Raw genomic sequence first — 19,398 nt, 5'->3', positions numbered from 1 at the left:
CTCACTACACCTACGCTTATACTTTTTAAGATACTACGTCACAAGATTGAGATTATGTTTTGTTAAACTGTTTATATCGTTTGATTGGGTTGTATATCATCGTAGCTCAGTGGTTAATGTATTGGGCTTCTGAACGGCAGATCATGAGTTCAAATCCGCCAGTTCATGTTAACTGAATTAAATTTTTGAAAATGTAATTTTTCATCCAAAACTGCACATTTTTTGCCTATTAGACTTAAATACTTCTTATCCATTATGATATCTATCATAATCAAGTAATTTTCTGCTGATTTGAGAAAATATTTCACGGTGTAGTGAGCCACCTTAAGAAAGTTTTAATTTTCAAATTTCTTAGAATTTTATATATTTTGATTTTGAAGAGAGAGAGAGAGAGAGAGAGAGAGAGAGAGAGAGAGAGAGAGTCTCAACATTCGATAAGATTTCTCACAGTACCTAGCCAGAGCACTGGTGCTGTCACAAGACAGGAAGTGTTATGTAATAGTTATACACACCCATAAACACAGGGATAGCTTTACTATAAATTGTGCTGTACTTTCGATTTTCTACCTGTCTGAATCATGTATTATTTTATCTTCATGCAGTAAAGATTGAAAGCTTGAATGAACAGGGACTTATATATATAATTCCCTGGTATGAAAAATATTTCTGAAAACACCCATCAAATTACGACAACATGTGCGCTTATGTAGAGAACTGCATTTCAATCAGAATACCGTTATGGCTACATATACTACTTTACCAGTTCACATAATGTATTAGTTATTTGAAATGAGAGAGAGAGAGAGAGAGAGAGAGAGAGGTCCCAACATTCGATAAGATTTTTCACGACACGTGTTCAGAGCAGGGGTGCTGTCACAGACAGGAAGTGTTATGTAATAGTTACACACCCGTAAAATTGCTCGAAGTGAGTCTCTGGTCCAACATTTTTCCCAATATAACAAAGAAAATATACTCTCTTGATCTCTCAAAACCTCTTGATCCCTCGAAGTCAAACTGCAGTCCCGTTATTCATAATCTATTATTTTTTACTCTCAATACCTCAAAGTGGCTGTGTACCGGTATATGCAATCATACCTAATTTTAACACCTACTTAGTCATTTAAATGACTCAAGGAGTTAGATGCTGGACCCGTGTAACGGGATGTTTCTTGGGAGACTTGCTCTGCAAGGTGATACTTGTTCTATGATTGACCATACCATACCTAAACTATAATTAACACCCACCGTCTTAAGATAATTTACATAAATGTACTTAAAATCTTATTTATTTAAAACAAAAGAGATGGAGGCCGAAAAGTAGTTAATGAGTTATATAAGAGTCAGACTGAGGGGGAAACATACAAGTTGAGTTGATGCCTACAGTAGCGACCTCATAGTACATCGCGTAATATTTGTCTTCTTAAAATCTGTGTCATATTTTCAACTCATCATATGCAAAAAAATAATACTTTAAAATATTACTCAATTTTCAAGTACACGTAATTATGTGCATGATTTTTGTAATACATTGCTATGTTTGGGGCTCTTGTATAACATTAACAAAATACATGTAGCAATAGTTTTCTAGAAGTTTTAGTTAAAACACCATCACAGTGTCACGGGAAAATACAGGATCCGCGTTGGCCGTAGTGTATTTCATGTTTAATACATTTTTTGTTTTTTGTTTTGGTTTTTTTTTACCAAAAAGATTAATTCACCACAATTCTATTTGAAATCACAAATGTGTGAAATTTTATCCCAATAAAAAATTATCCTTTTACAGTAATCTACCTGCACTGACACTTCCATCCAGTACCAAATGTCAGTTATTGCATACATTATTTCATATTAACAGATCAAAAATTATTAATGAAATTATAAAAAATATCATTTCTGTCATTATTCTATTATCCAAACACTATGACTAATGACTTAGTGATTTGTTAAGCACTGCATGTTTAGTGAATTAAAGAATCACAGAAATGCATTCGTGTAATTTCTTTAAACTCTGTAGGTGATATTTGCATATAACATTGCTTACTTCTTTTACTACTAACTTACTTAAACTTTAATTGGTTACTACATGTATATCCGGTAATAGACTAAAAATCCAATGCAAAACTAAGATAACTGTGACTACTTCATATGAACCACACGCTCTCTTACCAGTACTTAAAATACAAGAGGCCCATGGGCCACATTGCTCACCTGACATTATAAAATCAGCTTTATGAAGTCATATCCAAAATATTGTGACAATGAATAAGTAAAATAGATCCTGTATTAAAAGATTTTCAAAATTTTCTACAGATGTTCGTATGTTGAGTGCCTTTCATAGCAATATCACATATTGAGCATTGTTATTCTGAAAAAGATCTTAAATAACTGTTCATATAAATAAAAACCAACATCAATCTTTGAACCCCTTGTGTGGCCTAAGAATTATCCAGGGCCACAGTCTAAACAACTGAGAATCAACAAACGTCAATATGCTTGCATATTAGTAATACTATATCTATTTTTGAAAATTATCAAATTTATTTATTAAGTAAATATTCAACCAACGCCCCCTCCCCCACCCATTATAGTCGAATCCTTTTTAATTTGATTTTTAAGGATTTTTTTCTATATTTAATACAATACCTGGGAATGCTTCCCATTTAATTAATTTTCAAAAAAGAAGAAGATATTTCTCCCCTCCCCCTACCCACGAGGATCATGGTTTGAAGAAACAAGAATCTATACTACCTGAGAATGCTTCCACACAAGTTACAGCTTTTCTGGCAATTTGGTTTTAAAGAAGAAGATTTTTAAAGTTCTCTTTAGTTTTACATTGGTGGCCCCACCCCAGGGATCATGACTTGAACAAACTTGAATTTACACTACAATGCTTCCATACAAGTGACAGCTTTCCTGGCCATTTAATTTTTGAGAAAAAGATTTTTAAAAATGCCAACAAATTTTTCTTAATACCGGTAATATCAAATAATTCTTAATTTTTTCCATTTCGAAAAAGGTGTGGCCCTTCATTTTAACACAATTCAATCCCTTTTACCTATGGAAACTTTGTGCCAAGTTATGTTGAAATTGGCCCTGTGGTTCTTGAGAAGATGTCGAAAATGTAAAAAGTATACAGATGGACAGACAGACAGACGACTGACAAAAAGTGATCAGAAAAGCTCACTTGAACTTTCAGCTCAGGTGAGCTAATAATACAGGTAGTATATCTTAAATCATTAACTTTAACCCATCTTTGCTAGCCAAGGGTTTTCAGTCCACTTCGCTCCCCATAAACCCCTTGGCTAGTGAAGATGACTTTAACCATTAATTATATTAAATATACACAAAATAAATGAAAATAAAGTTTAAGTTAAAAATATTTCCCAAAAAAGAAATGTAAATGATACAATATTAAACTAAATTTAATTCCCAAATAATAAGTTTCAGCAAAATTACAAATTCTAAAACAAAAAAAATGAGGGGAAAAAGAGAATGAAATAACGTTGATATTTTGAATAAATAGCAATGAATTTAAATCCATTACCAAATGTGGAAATTTCCTTTTTATTATTCCAAATTCAACATCTAATAGATTGGTTTTGTAATTTGTTTGATAAGAGCATACTTAAGAAGAGCATATTAAAAGTAAAATATTTGATATTGCCCTAAATTACAATCTTTCAAATTTAATATCCTTTAAGGAATTTTCCACATTTGGAAACAGAGTTATATGTCAACTATGCAAAGCCACTAAAATCCAAACCCTTCATAAACTTTGTCATGTAGCTCCTGTAGTATTGTTCTGAAAAGTAGCACATCATTCAAAGCAGTGCACAATCGGAAAACTTGTACTGTTTTCATTACAAGTATAATTTCATATTTTAAAATATTCAATTAATACCAGCATTAATTAATAATAAAAAATTCACTCTACATTGTGTCCCATTTATTCATTTCTCTCCATTTGCTTGAGACAAAAGTATTTATAAAAATTCAAAACAACTGAAAACAAAAGATTTTGATCAAGAAATGCATTTAATATTTAATGAAATAAGAATATGGCATTGCCCATTTGTTGTGCCTGTAAAAACTTTGCACATTTATTTCATAAATATAAATGTGACCTTGACTTTGATTTAAAACCTCAAATTTTTTTTCACAAATGAAAAAAATATATCTTGACACTGAATAGAGATATATATGTTCATGGGTTATCAATATCCTCTGACAAATAACCAGCCCCTATCCAATTGTCAAATACTAGTAGTTCTAATATCCTCAAAAAATTGTCTGGACTTAAAAAAAAAAAATCATGAAAACTTGCTGTTTATATACAGAGTTTGAAATTAAATATCATATTCAATCTATTATTCTGGACTTTGCATGTAAGAATGGCTAACCTGCTTCAGTGTATTTGTGGCCGAACTCATCCTTTGATGGCATGGGAGGCCACATGGGGCCCAGTTTTCCTATGTCTACATCCTGTCTGATCGGGGCGTTCTCTGTGTGGGTCCAGAAATACATACAGTCCGGCTGCAAGCAAACAGACCAACAATACTTAATTACTATCATATTTAAAGTCATGATAGACCACACTCAAATTGATGCATTAGAATAATCAAAATTAGTTTCTTTGTTTCACTGTTAGCAAATGACATATTTTTCACTGAAGTAATTTTGATTGGCAAAAGTTAAACATTTTGTATCCTTTCAAAACTTCTCTTATAATACATGCATGTATTATTTAATTACATGTACATGTATTGGAGTATCAAATCAAATTTTCAAATACATATACCTTTGTATGCAGACACAAAAACACAAATTTTCAAATAAAATTCAAAACGATAAATCCATTCCAACATTTATATTTCACAGTGCAGTCACATGATGTGAAAAATCAAGATTGCAGTAAAAATTGATTAAAGTTCTTCATTGGGAAAAACATAAATACTACGTAGAATAACAAAAGCACTGCAGTACTGTAACATTGACACTTGGAAGAGAACACACATGTATCCATAGCATTAATGTGTAAACTGATGACACAACATAATTATTTCATGACTATAAAGCACCACAGTTAAAGACCATACAAGTTTCAAATTCACCATCAATATTTTCTCCATATCCAATCTGCTACCTTACCACTGTTAACAAATACCTAACAAATTCACAATGTGTGTAAATTGTCATATTTCCCTGAGTTATTCTGGTTTTTTTTTCCCTTTTCTGAGGGCCAAAAAGTCAGTTTAGCCACAGCGTAACAATGACAGGGCAAAATATCTGCTTATAAAAAACGAATATCAATTTCATAAAAGTATGACAGAAATCTCGAGCTGACCAGACTTTCAGGCCTTGTTGGGGTCACTCAAGCATGAAGTGTGTCCCTTGATTCATGCCTACTTCATGGTAACTCAATCATGTATTGTAGTCGAAAGATTAAAATCATCATGTACACCGGAATAACCTTTTAGATGACATTGAAAAAAGCTTTCTTGAAAAACACATACATGTATATATATAAAGTCACTTTGCTCTCTTCTACCTTTGAGTACCATTCTCCAATTACAAACTTGTATACACTTTTATAGTTGAAGTGGTTCAGTACATCTTGCCTATGTAATCATCAGTAACACTTTTTCAGGCTGGTTTATTCATCTCTCTATTCAATGGATTAAGTTTAATCTATTGAAACTAATTTAATAAATATCCCAAGAATGCAAATTTTCCAAATCATTGACACTGAACCTCATTAACTATAAACAAGAGGCCCATGGGCCACATCGCTCACCTGAGCAACAATAGGTATGATAAAATCAGCTTAATGGAGTCATAATACAAACTATCTGGACAATATACAATAATACATGTAGATCCTGTATAAATAAAATCCATTTCCCCCCCTGGATATTCTTATGTTTATAATCATTAGTCCCTTTTCTAAAAGGATGATTTTATAGTCATATCACCTGTTGAGCATTGCAGTTCTCAAAAAGATCCTAAACAATTGTTTATATAAAGGATGTAAACCTACATCAAACTTTGAACCCCTTGTGAAGCCTAAGAATCGTCCAGGGGCCAAAGTCTAAACAATTTGAAAGAATCAGCAATATTTCAAAGTGCTTGCATATAAGTAAAACCATATATTTTACATTTCATTTTTTGTAAATAATTAAAATATTTTCCTTTAAAAAATTGGAATCCCAAAGTGGCCCCACCCTACTCCTCAAGATTTTGATTTGAAAGAATTTAAATCTACATTATCTGAGGTTGCTTTCAGTAAAGTTAAAGCTTTTCTAGTTTATAGAAAAAGATATTTTAAATTTTTTCTATTTATATTACTATGTGAATTTTTGCACCCCAACCCCCTCCCCGGGGGCCATGATTTGAACAAACTTGAATCTACCCTTCCTAATAATGCTTTCACACAAGTTTCAGCTTTCCTGGCTGATATGTTTCTGAGAAGTAGATTTTAAACGATTTACATTATATATTCCAATGTAAAAGTTCGACCACCCCCATTGTGGCTCCACCCTACCCCCAGAGTCATGATTTTCACAAATGTGTATCTACACTACATAAAGATGCTATCACACAAGTTTCATCTTTCCTGGCTGATTAGTAGATAAAGATTTACACTATACATTCCTATGCAAAAAGGTCGACCCCCCTCCATTGTGGCTCCACCCTCCTGCGGAGTAATGATTTTCACAATTTTGTATCTACACTACATATGGATGCTTCCACATAAGTTTCAGCTTTCCTGGCTGATTAGTTTCTGAGATAGAGATTTTAAAAGATTTACACTATATTCCTATGTAAAAGTTTGACCCCCCTCATTGTGGCTCCACCAGGAGTCATGATTTTCACAAATTTGTATCTACACTACATAAGGATGCTTCCAACAAGTTTCAGCTTTCCTGGCTGATTAGTTTCTGAGAAAAAGATTTTTAAATTTTTACTCAATAGTTATTCCAATGTAAAACTTTGACCCCAATTGTGGCCCCACCTTATCCCTGGGGACAATGATTTGTACAAATTTGAATCTACACCCTCTGAGGATGCTTCCACACAAGTTTCAGCTTTTCTGGCCAAATGGTTTTTGAGAAGAAAATTTTTAAAGATTTACACTATATATTCTTATGTAAAAGTACAAACCCCCCATTGTGGCCCCACCCTACCCCTGGGGGCCATGATTTTCACAACTTTAAATCTACACTACATGAGGAAGCTTCCACACAAGTTTCAGCTTTCCTTGCTGATTGGTTTCTGAGTAGAAAATTTTTAAAAATTTACTCTATATATTCTATGTAAAACCCCCCTTGTGACCCCACCTAACCCCCGGGGACAATGATTTGAACAAACTTGAATCTACACTACCTGAGGAAAATACAAGTTTAAGCTTTTCTGGCAATATGGTTTCTGAGAAGAAGATTTTTGAAAAATATCAACAAATTTTCAATAAATCCTTATTATCTTCCCTTTGAAGAGAGCATAGCCCTTCATTTTAACAGACTTGAATTCCCTTTACCCAATGATACTTTGTGCCAAGTTTAGTTGAAATTGGCCCTGTGGTTCGGTAGAAGAAGTTCAAAATGTAAAAAGTTTACAGACAGACGGACGGATCACAAAAAGTGATCTTGAGCTTTCAGCTCAGGTAAGCTAAAAACATAGAGGTTTATCAATTTATTTCAATGTTTATTGATCCTAAAGTCAGGATATTCTCCAGATCCACAAGGGCATTAAATTTTAGAATTTGGTACCACAGAGAGCTTACTGAATGCCTGTACCATTAAAACTGGGTTATAAAAGAAATAATTGGGGAGCATTAAATTCCATTATTATTCAATTACAGTAACAAAAGGTTCAAATAATTATCACTCTATTATATGGTTCAATTTTTTTCATATGCAATTGTGTCTAGTTTGCCAAGATTATTGTAGAACTTATGACCCACAATTTAGAGCAGTAAGATTGTCTAAAGTTTGTCATTTGGATGCTAATAAAAACAGACATTGACCAATTTGAAATGGAATTGATTTAATAAAAAAGGTTACAAAATTACTGCACAAAAATTGTTTCCTTTACCAGAACACTGGATGATAAAAATATTTACCTTGAACATTTGTTCATTCCTTCCTTCCTTTTCCTTCATGATTCCTGCTGCTATGAGACATGTACAGAATTGTGTCAGTACGACACTCATGTCGTGTCGCGTCATCACCAGGCGAAGGTAGTGTTTGTCATCAATGGTGGACTGCAACCAGTTCAGCAACATCTGACCTAAAAATGACATTTGAAAAATTAATTGATTTCTATCATATTTAATTAAATAGACAAAACAATTTTTCACTGGACATTTTTTTTTCATACCTTCAAATACTTCGAATTTGGTGAAGTCCACAGTTCCAGGAATAGACAGAGGCCAACTGACAGCATCCTCCAAATTATTTGGCCGTCTCCGAAGTATTTCTTTCCCTCTAGGATCACTGAGTTGCCTTTTTTCATCGCAGAAAGCCAGAGGAGAAGATGCTGGCGGAGGAAACATTGGGCTCGAGGGAGAAGACTTACTGAGGGGTGAATTCTCCCCAGAGGTATTTCTGTTTCGAAATTTGGCGTGAACTTTATCTTTACTCATGTCATCAATGTCTGTTTCCTGGTCATCGCTACAAGAATGGTTGCTGTTTACAGATGCGGAGTGAGGGGAGTTTTTCATGCCCGTTTCTCCAAAACGTTTGCTGAGGAACTCTTGGTCTCGGTCTTTCATGGCTTTGTCCAGATCTGTTACTCCAGTCATTCGCTTCAAGGATGGACTTCCTCGGAAAGCTGGATTTTCTCTGGTGGTTGGACTAGAAGGTTGTTGATTAGACTGGAATTCATTACTTAACTGTGATTGGTTGCCATTACTTTGGTTGGCTGGAGGACCCTGTTGGCTTCTTTCACTTTTATTTTGCCGATTGTCACACATAATTTGAGGCTGCTGTTGATTTTGTTGGGTTTCATGACCAGGAGTTTGACCACTCTGGAACTGACCCCCGTTACTGGTATGGCCATCAAAGGAATTGCTCTGTTGGAATTGTTGAGGGCTTCTGCCTCTGACTCTTTGCCGACCCCCAACTGATCTTTCAACTTTTTCCTCTGATGAATAGATCAGTGTGGGGTCCTTCACTGGATCAACACCACTGTCTTCCTGTTGCCTGCTCCCCTGCTGATCCTCCCGTGAATTCAGTGACCTGTCCCTCCGCCTGACTTCAATCTGAGGCCTGCTCTCCCTGTCTCTGTTGAATGACCTAGATCTCAACAATTTGTAAGTGGACTGCAGCTTGGCCATCAAAGCGCTGTCCTTCCCATAAGCATTCTCTTTTTGTTGTTGAATAATTATTTCTGCTTGGTTTGCAGCCGGCATGCATCGCTCCTTGTTATCGCAGCTAGAGTACTGTACATTCTGACCTGAAGGACTAACATTTTCAGGGGTCAGAGAGGGTCTGTCTTTTCTGAGGTTAGCTAACACTGCAGGAGGCGGGGGCATGGCCTCCCTTCGGCGACCCCTGTCCAGACTTTGTGGCCGTCTCTGTCGTCCGTCTTCAGACCCTGATGCCTCATTCCCAGAACTGCTTTCATTCAGGTTTCCTTGGTTGTATCTGGAAGCAGTGGTACTGCTGGGTTGCTGAAAAGAGGAAGGTGGTCCTCCATTTCTACTGGACCTGTCAGTCAGAACCTGGGGTCTTGAGGGTAAAACATTAATATCACCCCTCATAGGTCCTTCTTGTCTTTGAGGCTGAGTAACAGAGGGAGTCTGACCCTCAGGGTCCTGTTCTGAGTCTCTTGTTATGTACCTTCTCCTTGGAGTTCGTTGTCTTGAAGCACGTTCTTCTGAATTAATTCCTTCTAACTGAGTATCTTGATATTTGGCAAGATCAGAATTTTCTTGAGGCAGATGATCACTGCTGCCCTCTCTTTGTGGATGTCGCTGTCTTTCTCCACTACTGGCCCTTACTGGATGTCCTTGTCTCTCGCGACTGCCCTCTCTACGTGTGTTCCTTGATTGGTCTCCACTATCTTGTCTCTGGGAATTGCCGTCCTGTTGTCCATATCTTTGTTGTTCACTAAACCCTACTCCCTGTGAATATCTCTCTTGATCTGTAGTCACCCCTCTTGGAGAATATCTCTGTCTCTCCTGGCTTTTCCCCCTTGGATGTGGGTATTGCTGTTCACCGCTGTCATTCCTTTCTCTGTGTCTATCAATGCTACCATCTCTTTGGGGATATCTTTGCTGGTTAAGATCTCCTTGAGGATATCTGTGTTGGCCTGGGTCTCCCTGAGGGTATCTTTGTTGGTTTGGGTCTCTCTGAGGATATCTGTGTTGATTGGGATCTCCTTGGTTGGGGTCTCCTTGGGAATATCTTTGTTGGCTTGAATCTCCCTGAGGATATCTTTGTTGGTTGGGATCTCCTTTGGGATATCTTTGTTGGCTAGGATCTCCTTGGGGATATCTTTCTTGGTTTGGATCCCCTTGAGGATTTCTGAGTTGGAAAGAGTCCCCCTTGGGATATCTCTGTAGGTTGGGATCTCCTTGAGGATATCTTTGTTGGTTGGGATCTCCTTGGGGATATCTTTGTTGGTTTGGATCTCCTTGATGATATCTTTGTTGGTTTGGATCCTCTTGAGGATATCTCTGTAGGTTGGGATCTCCTTGAGGATATCTTTGTTGGTTGGGATCTCCTTGGGGATATCTTTGTTGGTTTGGATCTCCTTGATGATATCTTTGTTGGTTTGGATCCTCTTGAGGATATCTCTGTAGGTTGGGATCTCCTTGAGGATATCTCTGTAGGTTGGGATCTCCTTGAGGATATCTTTGTTGGTTGGGATCTCCTTGAGGATATCTTTGTTGGTTGGGATCTTCTTGGTGATATCTTTGTTGGTTGGGATCTTCTTGGTGATATCTTTGTTGGTTGGGATCTCCTTGGGGATATCTCATATTACTGGGATCTCCCTGAATATGTCGTTGTCTTTCACTACTCCCCTCTCTTCGTCTCTGTCTGTCATAACTCCCTACCCTCTGGGAGTACGTCTGTTGCCCATTTTCATTTCTCTGTGTCTGTCTCCCTCCTCTTCCTGACCCAGAATCTATGTTGATATAATGTTGGCCTGATTTATCAAATGGATTGACATTACTTTGGGGTGAACCTGTCCCTGTATTCTCAGATATGTGAAAATTATCCAAGCTTCTTGCTAAATCTTGTAAATTTTCCTGAGCCATATTTAAATGTTTATTTGACTTTTTTCCTTAAATCATGCCCGTGCCACTGCATGATCGATTCTTTCAATTACCTGCAATCAAAACAAATCTTTGAATAATAGGTACATGTATGTATTGAAAAAATTTTGGGGGAAAAAATTGTTTATGGTGAAAAACTAAAGGCCAATATCAATGCATATAAAGAATGAATAAAGCCAACAATAAATTTTCTTTTAGCGCAAATCCAGCATGGGTGTACACACTACAGCCAATTTACCATTGTGTTGAGTGATGACACTTTCTAATCAGCGTGTATTTCAATTGGAATTCGCAACAAAGATTCTGATTGGCACATATAGACCCACCAATTTATCAAATGCATGCTAAAATATGCTGCTAACATGAGGAGACATATGTTGGAAAAAGAAAACTTATAATAAAGTTGTACTTGCAAGTAAAAAATTTCATGCAGAGTTATTTGAAAACGGGGCAATGTTTACGTACATCTTTAAAACCTCCAGAAAAAGTTCTCTGAAAGCAGGGACGGGCCCATACAGATTAAAGTCACAGACTGTACTTCGCTCATCGTTTATTGAAAATCGTTTACACCATAAAAAACAAGAAGCGATTACTGTGAGAACTCTTAGTCAATTTTTGCAGTGATTTAGTTTTGGCAGTCCTGATACAGAGTAAACAACACAGGTGGCAAAAGCCGCAATTGAGGCATAATTTATCAAAACCACGGTACAGGAAAGAGTGGGCATGTACTAAAACTGTCAATGAAAATGCTTGTTTTATAAACAGCAACTCACGATCCAAATCGTGTTGTCATTCAACGCATCAGTCGATCTGTCGCAGTGTGTACACCCATGCTGGATTTACAATAAATCAAAGCATCACACATCTCATAATTTATTTTCATGTTTTATCATAGCACATACAATTAAACATTGTCAAATTGAACTAGAAAGGAAAAACATTGTGATACTATAATATCAAAAGTAAAGGGGTTTAAATTCATGGGACCAAATGACGATAAACTGATGATAAACCAACTCACTTTGACAAATGAACATGATCATATATGAAATATTATACAAGATATCGAATTTCATCAGTATTTATGTTAAAATCATTCAAAATGTTATATTTAGAAACATTTGTGTTACATCTGTGATTTTGAAGTTCATTTGAAAAAAATATAAAAGAGTTTGTTGTCTAGCTGTCATAAAGTCATTGATACAAAAAATAATAGTGCAAGCTGTGCCTCATGTGCAAGTCAATCAATTTATCCGAATTTGAAAAGAAGAGGAGGAGAGTAAGTTGTGATTAAAAAACCCACTTATTTCTAGCTTATAAAAAGTTAAAGACATAATGATCATGACCAGCTCAGTGCCAGCTGATGACAATGTAAGTAGAAATATTCGAACACCTGTGTAATTCCAAACAACATATGTAAATATACCATGCATGCTTCAAATGAATGTGAAAATTATGTTAAGTAGAATATGTTCGGCCATTCACTTACGATCAGTCAAATAATAGAAATGAAAACTTACAAAGTTTGACAATTCCCTGCATGTTTATACATTTTCGTTTCCGGTAGTATAATCATAGGACCAATATGAGACCGAATCCGTAAACATTTAAAAATTCTTGTTCATTTCATGGTTAGCTATAAATATACAGATGAGCTACGTTGCTAGCTACAGCATTTAAAATAAATTGAAATATCTATTGATATGTGCTAATACAAATATTAGATTTATGTTTGTTTCCTTCGATGTATCAAATTTTACCCCTTGTCATTAAAAAAGCAGGAATACCGAACCCGGTGTTATTGAACTTGAAAGTGAAAGTAAACGCGGAATTTCGAATTAGACGATATCGGATACACAAAAAATTCAAAGATTTTGAAAAATGAGACCTAGATTTATGAACATTTTTCGTTTGTGTAGTAGACTTATTCCACATAAACAGGTAATGTTGATTTACGAATAATATTCTGGTTTTGACAAATAATGTAATATATACAATGTTTGTGTTATTTTTACTTACAACATCATCGGAATGCCTGGGTTGTTTTTTTTCGAAAGTACCATCATGAAACTAAATCATTTTTAGCCAGTAAAAATTATTTCAAGCAAAACGCGAAACTTGATTCGTAATATTATCATGAAGTTTACTTCAAAATAGAATCAATAGACATTAAAAAATACATAAGCTTTGGTTAAAATAATTACAAATTACAAATATTCTTGGTTTCATAAGATTTTGAACTTTTTGAAGCTAAGTTGAGTGTATCGATTTTATTCTTTGGGTTTTACATATTTTTTTTTAGCAACCATATATGCAACTGGCAGTGCTCTATTGATCAAAAATGCTGAATTATGGATATGTTAAAAAACAATAACAACAACAAAGCACACAGTTTTAGGCAATGTATATGAGGTTAACTTCATTTCTCTTTTATTTTTATCCATACTTAGGAATCAGATTTCTAAAGAGAAAAAACCCCAAAGGATTTGCCATCATGAGGCATATATAGCTGCATAATATAGCCCTCAGGCTCTCCCGAATTTTTATAGACCCAATAACAAGGATGTTTTGTTCTCTTTTTTTTATATTAAACAATTATTTGTCTGGAGCTTTGCTGCAGCTAGATCATCTTTTATGCTGACAACTAACCATCTTCTATTGTGCAATGTACCTGTTTTACTTTTGAGTTAAAATTACAAAAACTTTTATTTATAGATGCCACATCTTGCCAGAGAACTCCCATGTTATGTTAAGAACATTACATTTATTCATCCAGCAGCACATTTTTCAACAGGATCAATTTTACAGAAGTATGTACACCTTTTAATTAATTACATGGTACTATTTCTCATTTCACATAAAAAATAACTGATAACTGATACTAAGAAAATTGATGTAAGTCCTTGTATAAATAGGTCTGTGATATTGTTTGCAGTGGTCAGATGTCCGAGATGGACTATCACATAGTGGCGGATGAAACCATGGACTCTCTTACCGAGGCATTTGAAGATATTGGAGATACTTTGCCATGTGATCCTGAATATGATGCTCAGTACTCGGTACCTACTATATCAGATTTATTCATTGGTTTAAAAGAGAGAAACTGTTGAATTAGAGTCGCTTGGTTTTATAAAGCGAATATCAGGCCTATATCTTATATTTCAGTAATACTTTGGATCTTAGTACATGTATCTCAGTTATCTGAATCATTTAAACCCCACATTGTTTATACTTTATGCTTTGAAAAGTGGTACTGGTAGGTATCAGTGTTCTTAATTTCAATCTAAAGGAAAACTTTAATAGGGCATAAAACTTTAACTGTGCAGTAAAAAAAACAACAACAGCATTTATGGGATTAATTTTGCAGAAAAATGTCAAATGGTTAACATACATGTAGTGAAAGTAAAACCAGTGTGTAAATTTGCCAATCTACAGAACTAGCATGGTTTAAGACAAAGTTCTGATTGATTTGGCATAAGCATCCTAGATATTCAGAGGAATATCCTACAACAGTCTGCTGGTTTATCATAATCTTGAATGATTGATATGAAAATGTTTGTAGAAACCATCAAATTAATGTTTAACCCCCCTTCATTCTCTTACTGTTAAGTTTTAGCTACTATTTACAATAAACCGTTAATTATTCTTTAGGTCTGCATTTTGAATTTAAATTTCAAAACTTCTTTTTTTTATCATAAATATAAGAGTGGAGTACTGACTGTTAAAATCAGCGAGAAAGATGGTACATATGTAATCAACAAGCAACCCAGTAACCTCCAGATCTGGCTCTCCTCTCCCATCAGGTAAAGAAACTTAGCAACCTACTGTATCAAGTACTGCAGATTTCTAATTTTTTGTGTGCACTTAATTCTGCAGTTACCTCATTTTGCATCGAATCACAAGAATGAAACTTTTTATTTTTATAATATCATATACATCATATATGTATCTGTAGTTTACAACTGTCAAAAAAAAAATAGCAAGATCTTAAAATCTGCAAGGGATGCTTCTTGCAACTTTATGCCTATTTCAAATCCTTGCACTTACTTAGAAATCTACAGTATCCAACTGAAAAGGGTTACTTGATACATTCACCTTTATGGAGCAGTTTCAGATATTTATTATCCTTTTATCATACTAGGATACATTGTGTATAACAAAGTAAAAAAATTATTTTGCGGGGGTCCTATAGTGATCAGTCTGTCTGTCCGTCCTTCCATCCATACATCCTTCCATCCATCTATCCTTCCATCTGTCTGTCCATCCAAGATCTCTTGTCAAGAGCATATCCTCTCTCCCCTTTGCTCAATCTGGCTTATACTTCACCCACAGAGTGCCTTTGGGTAAAGAGTGTGCATTTACCTTGAACCATGTTTCTAGGTCAAAGCTGAATAATATGCAGAATAATATGAAAAATCCTTTTCTGGAGCATATCTTCTTTCCCCTTAGTCCAATTTAACTCAAACTTCACTCAGAGATTGTATATAGACAAAGGGTGTGCAGTGATCTTGAATGAAGTTTGTAGGTCAAGGTCATATTTGATCATGCAAAAATTCTTTTTTTTCAGAGCATATACGGTATATTCTCTGCTTAACCCCATTTGGCTCATACTTCACATAAGCAGAGCTTTTGAGTAAAGGGTGTGCAGTGACCTTGAACCAAGTTTTAAGGTCAAATGTGAAGGTCATATCAGAATTATATGAAAAATCCATGTCTGGAGCACATCTTTTATCCCTTTGGTCCAATCTCACTAGGCACATATGAGGGTCAATCAAAAAATACGAAGACAATGTGGCTGTCTATCATATTTTTTTCATGAAAGTCATACTTAACAGTTTAATCTGTGCATCAACTTTTATGTCATTGATATGCGAAGTGTAAGTCCATTTGATGAAACGGTATTTTTGTTACCCCTTTTTAAAAACAACATGTTTTGTCACCACGGCGCACGGTAACGTTCAAAACATGACGTCAAGATTAAACACGCACATTTTATAGATATACCCCATCTTTATATCACGCTTGGTCTCTTGTGCCTTTCTCCTTACAATTTAAAATGGCACTGAACCACTTAGCATCTTATTTCCACACATTTGTTCGAGAATCATAAGTTAGTTCTTCGAAGTTTTCATTTTCTAACTGTATATCTATTAGTTTGCAGTAAGGATAACCCTGAACGTCGGTTGACATTACTTATTTTTTGACCAAATATTTACAGATATTCTACTCTCTCTCGGACTGTTTTATATTCAAAATACAATTACCACCACCCCCACAAAATTTATTACAGTTAAACACAAACTTGCAAATAATTGATGACTTATTTTTTGCACCATTGAGCTATGACAAAAGTCTTCATATTTTTTTATTGACCCTCGTACTTCACTCACAGCGTGCCTACAATCAAAGGGTGTCCGGTGACCTTGAATGATGTTTGTAGGTAAGATGTCAAGGTCATCTTGGATCATGCAAAATTCACATTAACAGAGCTTTTGGGTTAATTGTGTGCATTGACTTTATAATTTGAACCAAGTCAATGTGACGGTCATAGCGGATCAGTTTTAGACTGTAGATTATTTCACATTTGCTTAATCTTGCTCAGATTGAACAAAAATGCCTGTATGTAAGGGGTAATAAGATTGAATTAAAATGTCTATGCCAGCTGGAAAATATTCTGAAATGCTTTTCATCCATTATTTAAGCGGGGCCCTTTGAGATGGTCACCATCTCAATGTTGTCTAGTTTTAGATTGTTTTACAAGCCATTTAAATTTTCATTCTTTTTTCTTTTTATAAGCATGTATTTATTGTAAATTAGCTTCCATACCAAATGTATTCTCTTTTAATGATATAAATGTAATTCTGGTATAAAAAGGGAGGCAAATAGCTAGTGTGTAATATTGTAATATCAAATGTACCAGTGAGGTTTACTTTTTTTGAGAGAAAATTCTAGAACCTTTGCCCACTCCTTCCAATTAATTCATCAAATCAATAGTCTGCATGCAAACTTTTATTTTTGGCTTTGCAGTGCCACAAGATTATCTATTTCATCATGTCTATTTGTATTGTACTAGCTGTGTTTTATCTCTGATTAAACAGTGGCCCATTCCGCTATGACTTTGAGGACGGAACATGGGTCTACAAAAGAACATCTCGGACTCTGCATGAATTATTATCGGATGAAGTGTCCAAAGTCTTCAATACTCCAATTGACTTTACCAAGTGTTCTTATGGATCTCGAAGGAAGAGCTAGCTGCAATCAAGGACGAACTGCAAACATTTACAATATTGTTTTTTTATTGTTATGACTCAGATAAAATATGATGGAATCAAACGTAACAATAAACTGTTAGAGAGTTGTCTTTCTTTGGTCATCAACTTGACAAATTCTTACTAATATTGTGTCCTAGGGCCACAAATAAAACACACTCCTCATACACCATATTGAAAAAAGTGACATTATTCCTATCACTTGAAATGAATTATACTGTCTATATGATAAAGAAATTATCAATTTCTGTAGCTGGTGATCTAAGAGGAATGATAAAGAAATTATCAATTTCTGTAGCTTGTGATCTAAGAGGAATGATAAAGAAATTATCAATTTCTGTAGCTTGTGATCTAAGAGAAATGAATTATATATACTGAATGATAAAGAAATTATCAATTTCTGTAGCTTTTGATCTAAGAGAAATGAATTATACTATTTGATAAAGAAATTATCGATTTCTGTAGCTAAGAGAAACAGAAACAAATGATATGTAACGTTGCAAATTTATTCAGTGAAAAAAAACCCAACAAAAATGTTCATACATGTAGTAAAAAAAAATTTCCAGTTTAATATGCTATATTTATTATATCACACAGGTTATCAAATTTGTTAAAATGGTAATATCTAAGACCCCCCCCCCCCCCCCCAAATAAGGAAGTTATCATTTGATAAGTGCTAATGAGGGGAAAAATTTTAACATTAATATATCCATAGGTTTTCAAATTATGATTTTTTTAAAATGAAACTTTGGACAATTTTTAAATGATACTTCAACCGTTTGCATCCTTGAATTTCAAATCTTATGTAACACTTTTCAGGCTTGGTTAGTATGATCCTTTGAAGATTCATGTACCTGTATGTATATAGTGCCAATTAGTTTACCTTGAAAATATTGAAAATAGAAGTTTTAAGCTTGGTAAAATATGTACAGTACTATGACAATTGCACCATAAAAATAATAACCAGAAAATCTATACTGTCAATGATTTTAACAAGCTATTCTAAGTCAGTCTCTTGTACATCTATTGAGTTCCATTGAACCATATTAGTTAAGACACTTGTAAGATGAGATTATTGGGTGTAACCTTAATGTCAAGATTTCACTTCTGACCAAACTTGAAGGCAGCTCTTCCTGAGATATATTGGCACATTCTTGTTTACTGGCAATACCAATACAAGTGGGTTTTTTTTAAAGGGGCTTATACGTACTCGTCTTCTACAAAATTTGAACTCTTTAAAAACAGTTATACTCAAATTCGTAACTTTTTTTCAATGACAGCAGCATTAATTGAATTATTTGACGATGTATCGTTTAATTCAATTTGGTTTAATTCTCTCATTTTTATTAAAAAATTAAGTTTTATTGCAGGTCGCAAATGATGTATATATATATTCTTTAGCAAGTGAGAGGTTTTGAAAAAGATGTTTACATCTTATGCCCATTTAATTAAGGATGGTGGTTTTCATTTAAAAAAAAAATATACAATCCCAGCTGGTAGCAAAAAATTAAATGAATTCAAAGCGAGATAATAATGTTTTGTCTCCATTTCTTTTTCAAAATTATCAAGTCCTCACAAAGATTGCAAGATAACTAATTAATTCAGTTTAATGATGAAGATTTATTAGGTGTGAGAAATTTACTTTGGAATAGCTTCAATTCTGACATAAAACATGCAAAATGCTCATGTACCTATGAGACCCACCCCCCAAAAGATTTGGTGGAAATGCATCAAATTTGTTGAAACTGAATTGAATTCTAGCTCTGATTAATATTGAAGACTCTTGAAATATGTTCTGTAAAAGCGAAAGTTATTATTCCTTTTACTTATTAAAACATTTAATCTGAA

General features: G+C 34.5%; 2 protein-coding genes across 3 annotated transcripts in view; one reads left to right on the top strand and one right to left on the bottom strand.

Annotated features, from left to right (window-relative positions):
* LOC105332220 (uncharacterized) overlaps positions 1-13,027 on the bottom strand; it is a 31,311-nt gene extending 18,284 nt beyond the window's left edge. The window contains exons 1-5 of one of the 2 annotated variants that reach the window (XM_011434737.4): positions 12,802-13,027; positions 8,377-11,334; positions 8,120-8,286; positions 4,401-4,533; positions 3,764-3,802 (exon numbers count right to left, since the gene is read on the bottom strand). In XM_011434737.4, coding sequence (XP_011433039.3) covers positions 3,764-3,802; positions 4,401-4,533; positions 8,120-8,286; positions 8,377-11,263 — 3,226 coding nt within the window. In that variant the 5' untranslated portion in view covers positions 11,264-11,334; positions 12,802-13,027. The remainder of the gene's footprint in view (positions 1-3,763; positions 3,803-4,400; positions 4,534-8,119; positions 8,287-8,376; positions 11,335-12,801) is intronic. The other variant, XM_011434739.4, reaches the window with a different exon arrangement.
* Positions 13,028-13,063: 36 nt separating this feature from the next.
* LOC105332219 (frataxin, mitochondrial) lies at positions 13,064-17,642 on the top strand. Its single transcript, XM_011434736.4, has 5 exons — positions 13,064-13,222; positions 13,997-14,091; positions 14,217-14,340; positions 14,987-15,084; positions 17,380-17,642. The coding sequence occupies exons 1-5, from the start codon at positions 13,163-13,165 to the stop codon at positions 17,531-17,533; spliced, it is 531 nt and encodes a 176-aa protein (XP_011433038.2). The 5' UTR covers positions 13,064-13,162; the 3' UTR covers positions 17,534-17,642.
* The last annotated feature ends 1,756 nt before the right edge of the window (positions 17,643-19,398 follow it).

This window comes from Magallana gigas, chromosome 6 (assembly GCF_963853765.1).
Source record: "Magallana gigas chromosome 6, xbMagGiga1.1, whole genome shotgun sequence".
Taxonomy (NCBI): domain Eukaryota; kingdom Metazoa; phylum Mollusca; class Bivalvia; order Ostreida; family Ostreidae; genus Magallana; species Magallana gigas.
This window is presented reverse-complemented; position numbering and strand designations above follow the sequence as displayed.

What these genes read in the sequence shown, in the direction of transcription:
- LOC105332219 (XM_011434736.4), top strand. Translation starts at nt 13,163, where the DNA reads ATGAGACCTAGATTTATGAACATTTTTCGTTTGTGTAGTAGACTTATT. An exon ending in ACAGGATCAATTTTACAGAA is followed by an intron (nt 14,092 to 14,216) that starts GTATGTACACCT and finishes TATTGTTTGCAG; the next exon opens with TGGTCAGATGTCCGAGATGG. An exon ending in AATATGATGCTCAGTACTCG is followed by an intron (nt 14,341 to 14,986) that starts GTACCTACTATA and finishes CATAAATATAAG; the next exon opens with AGTGGAGTACTGACTGTTAA.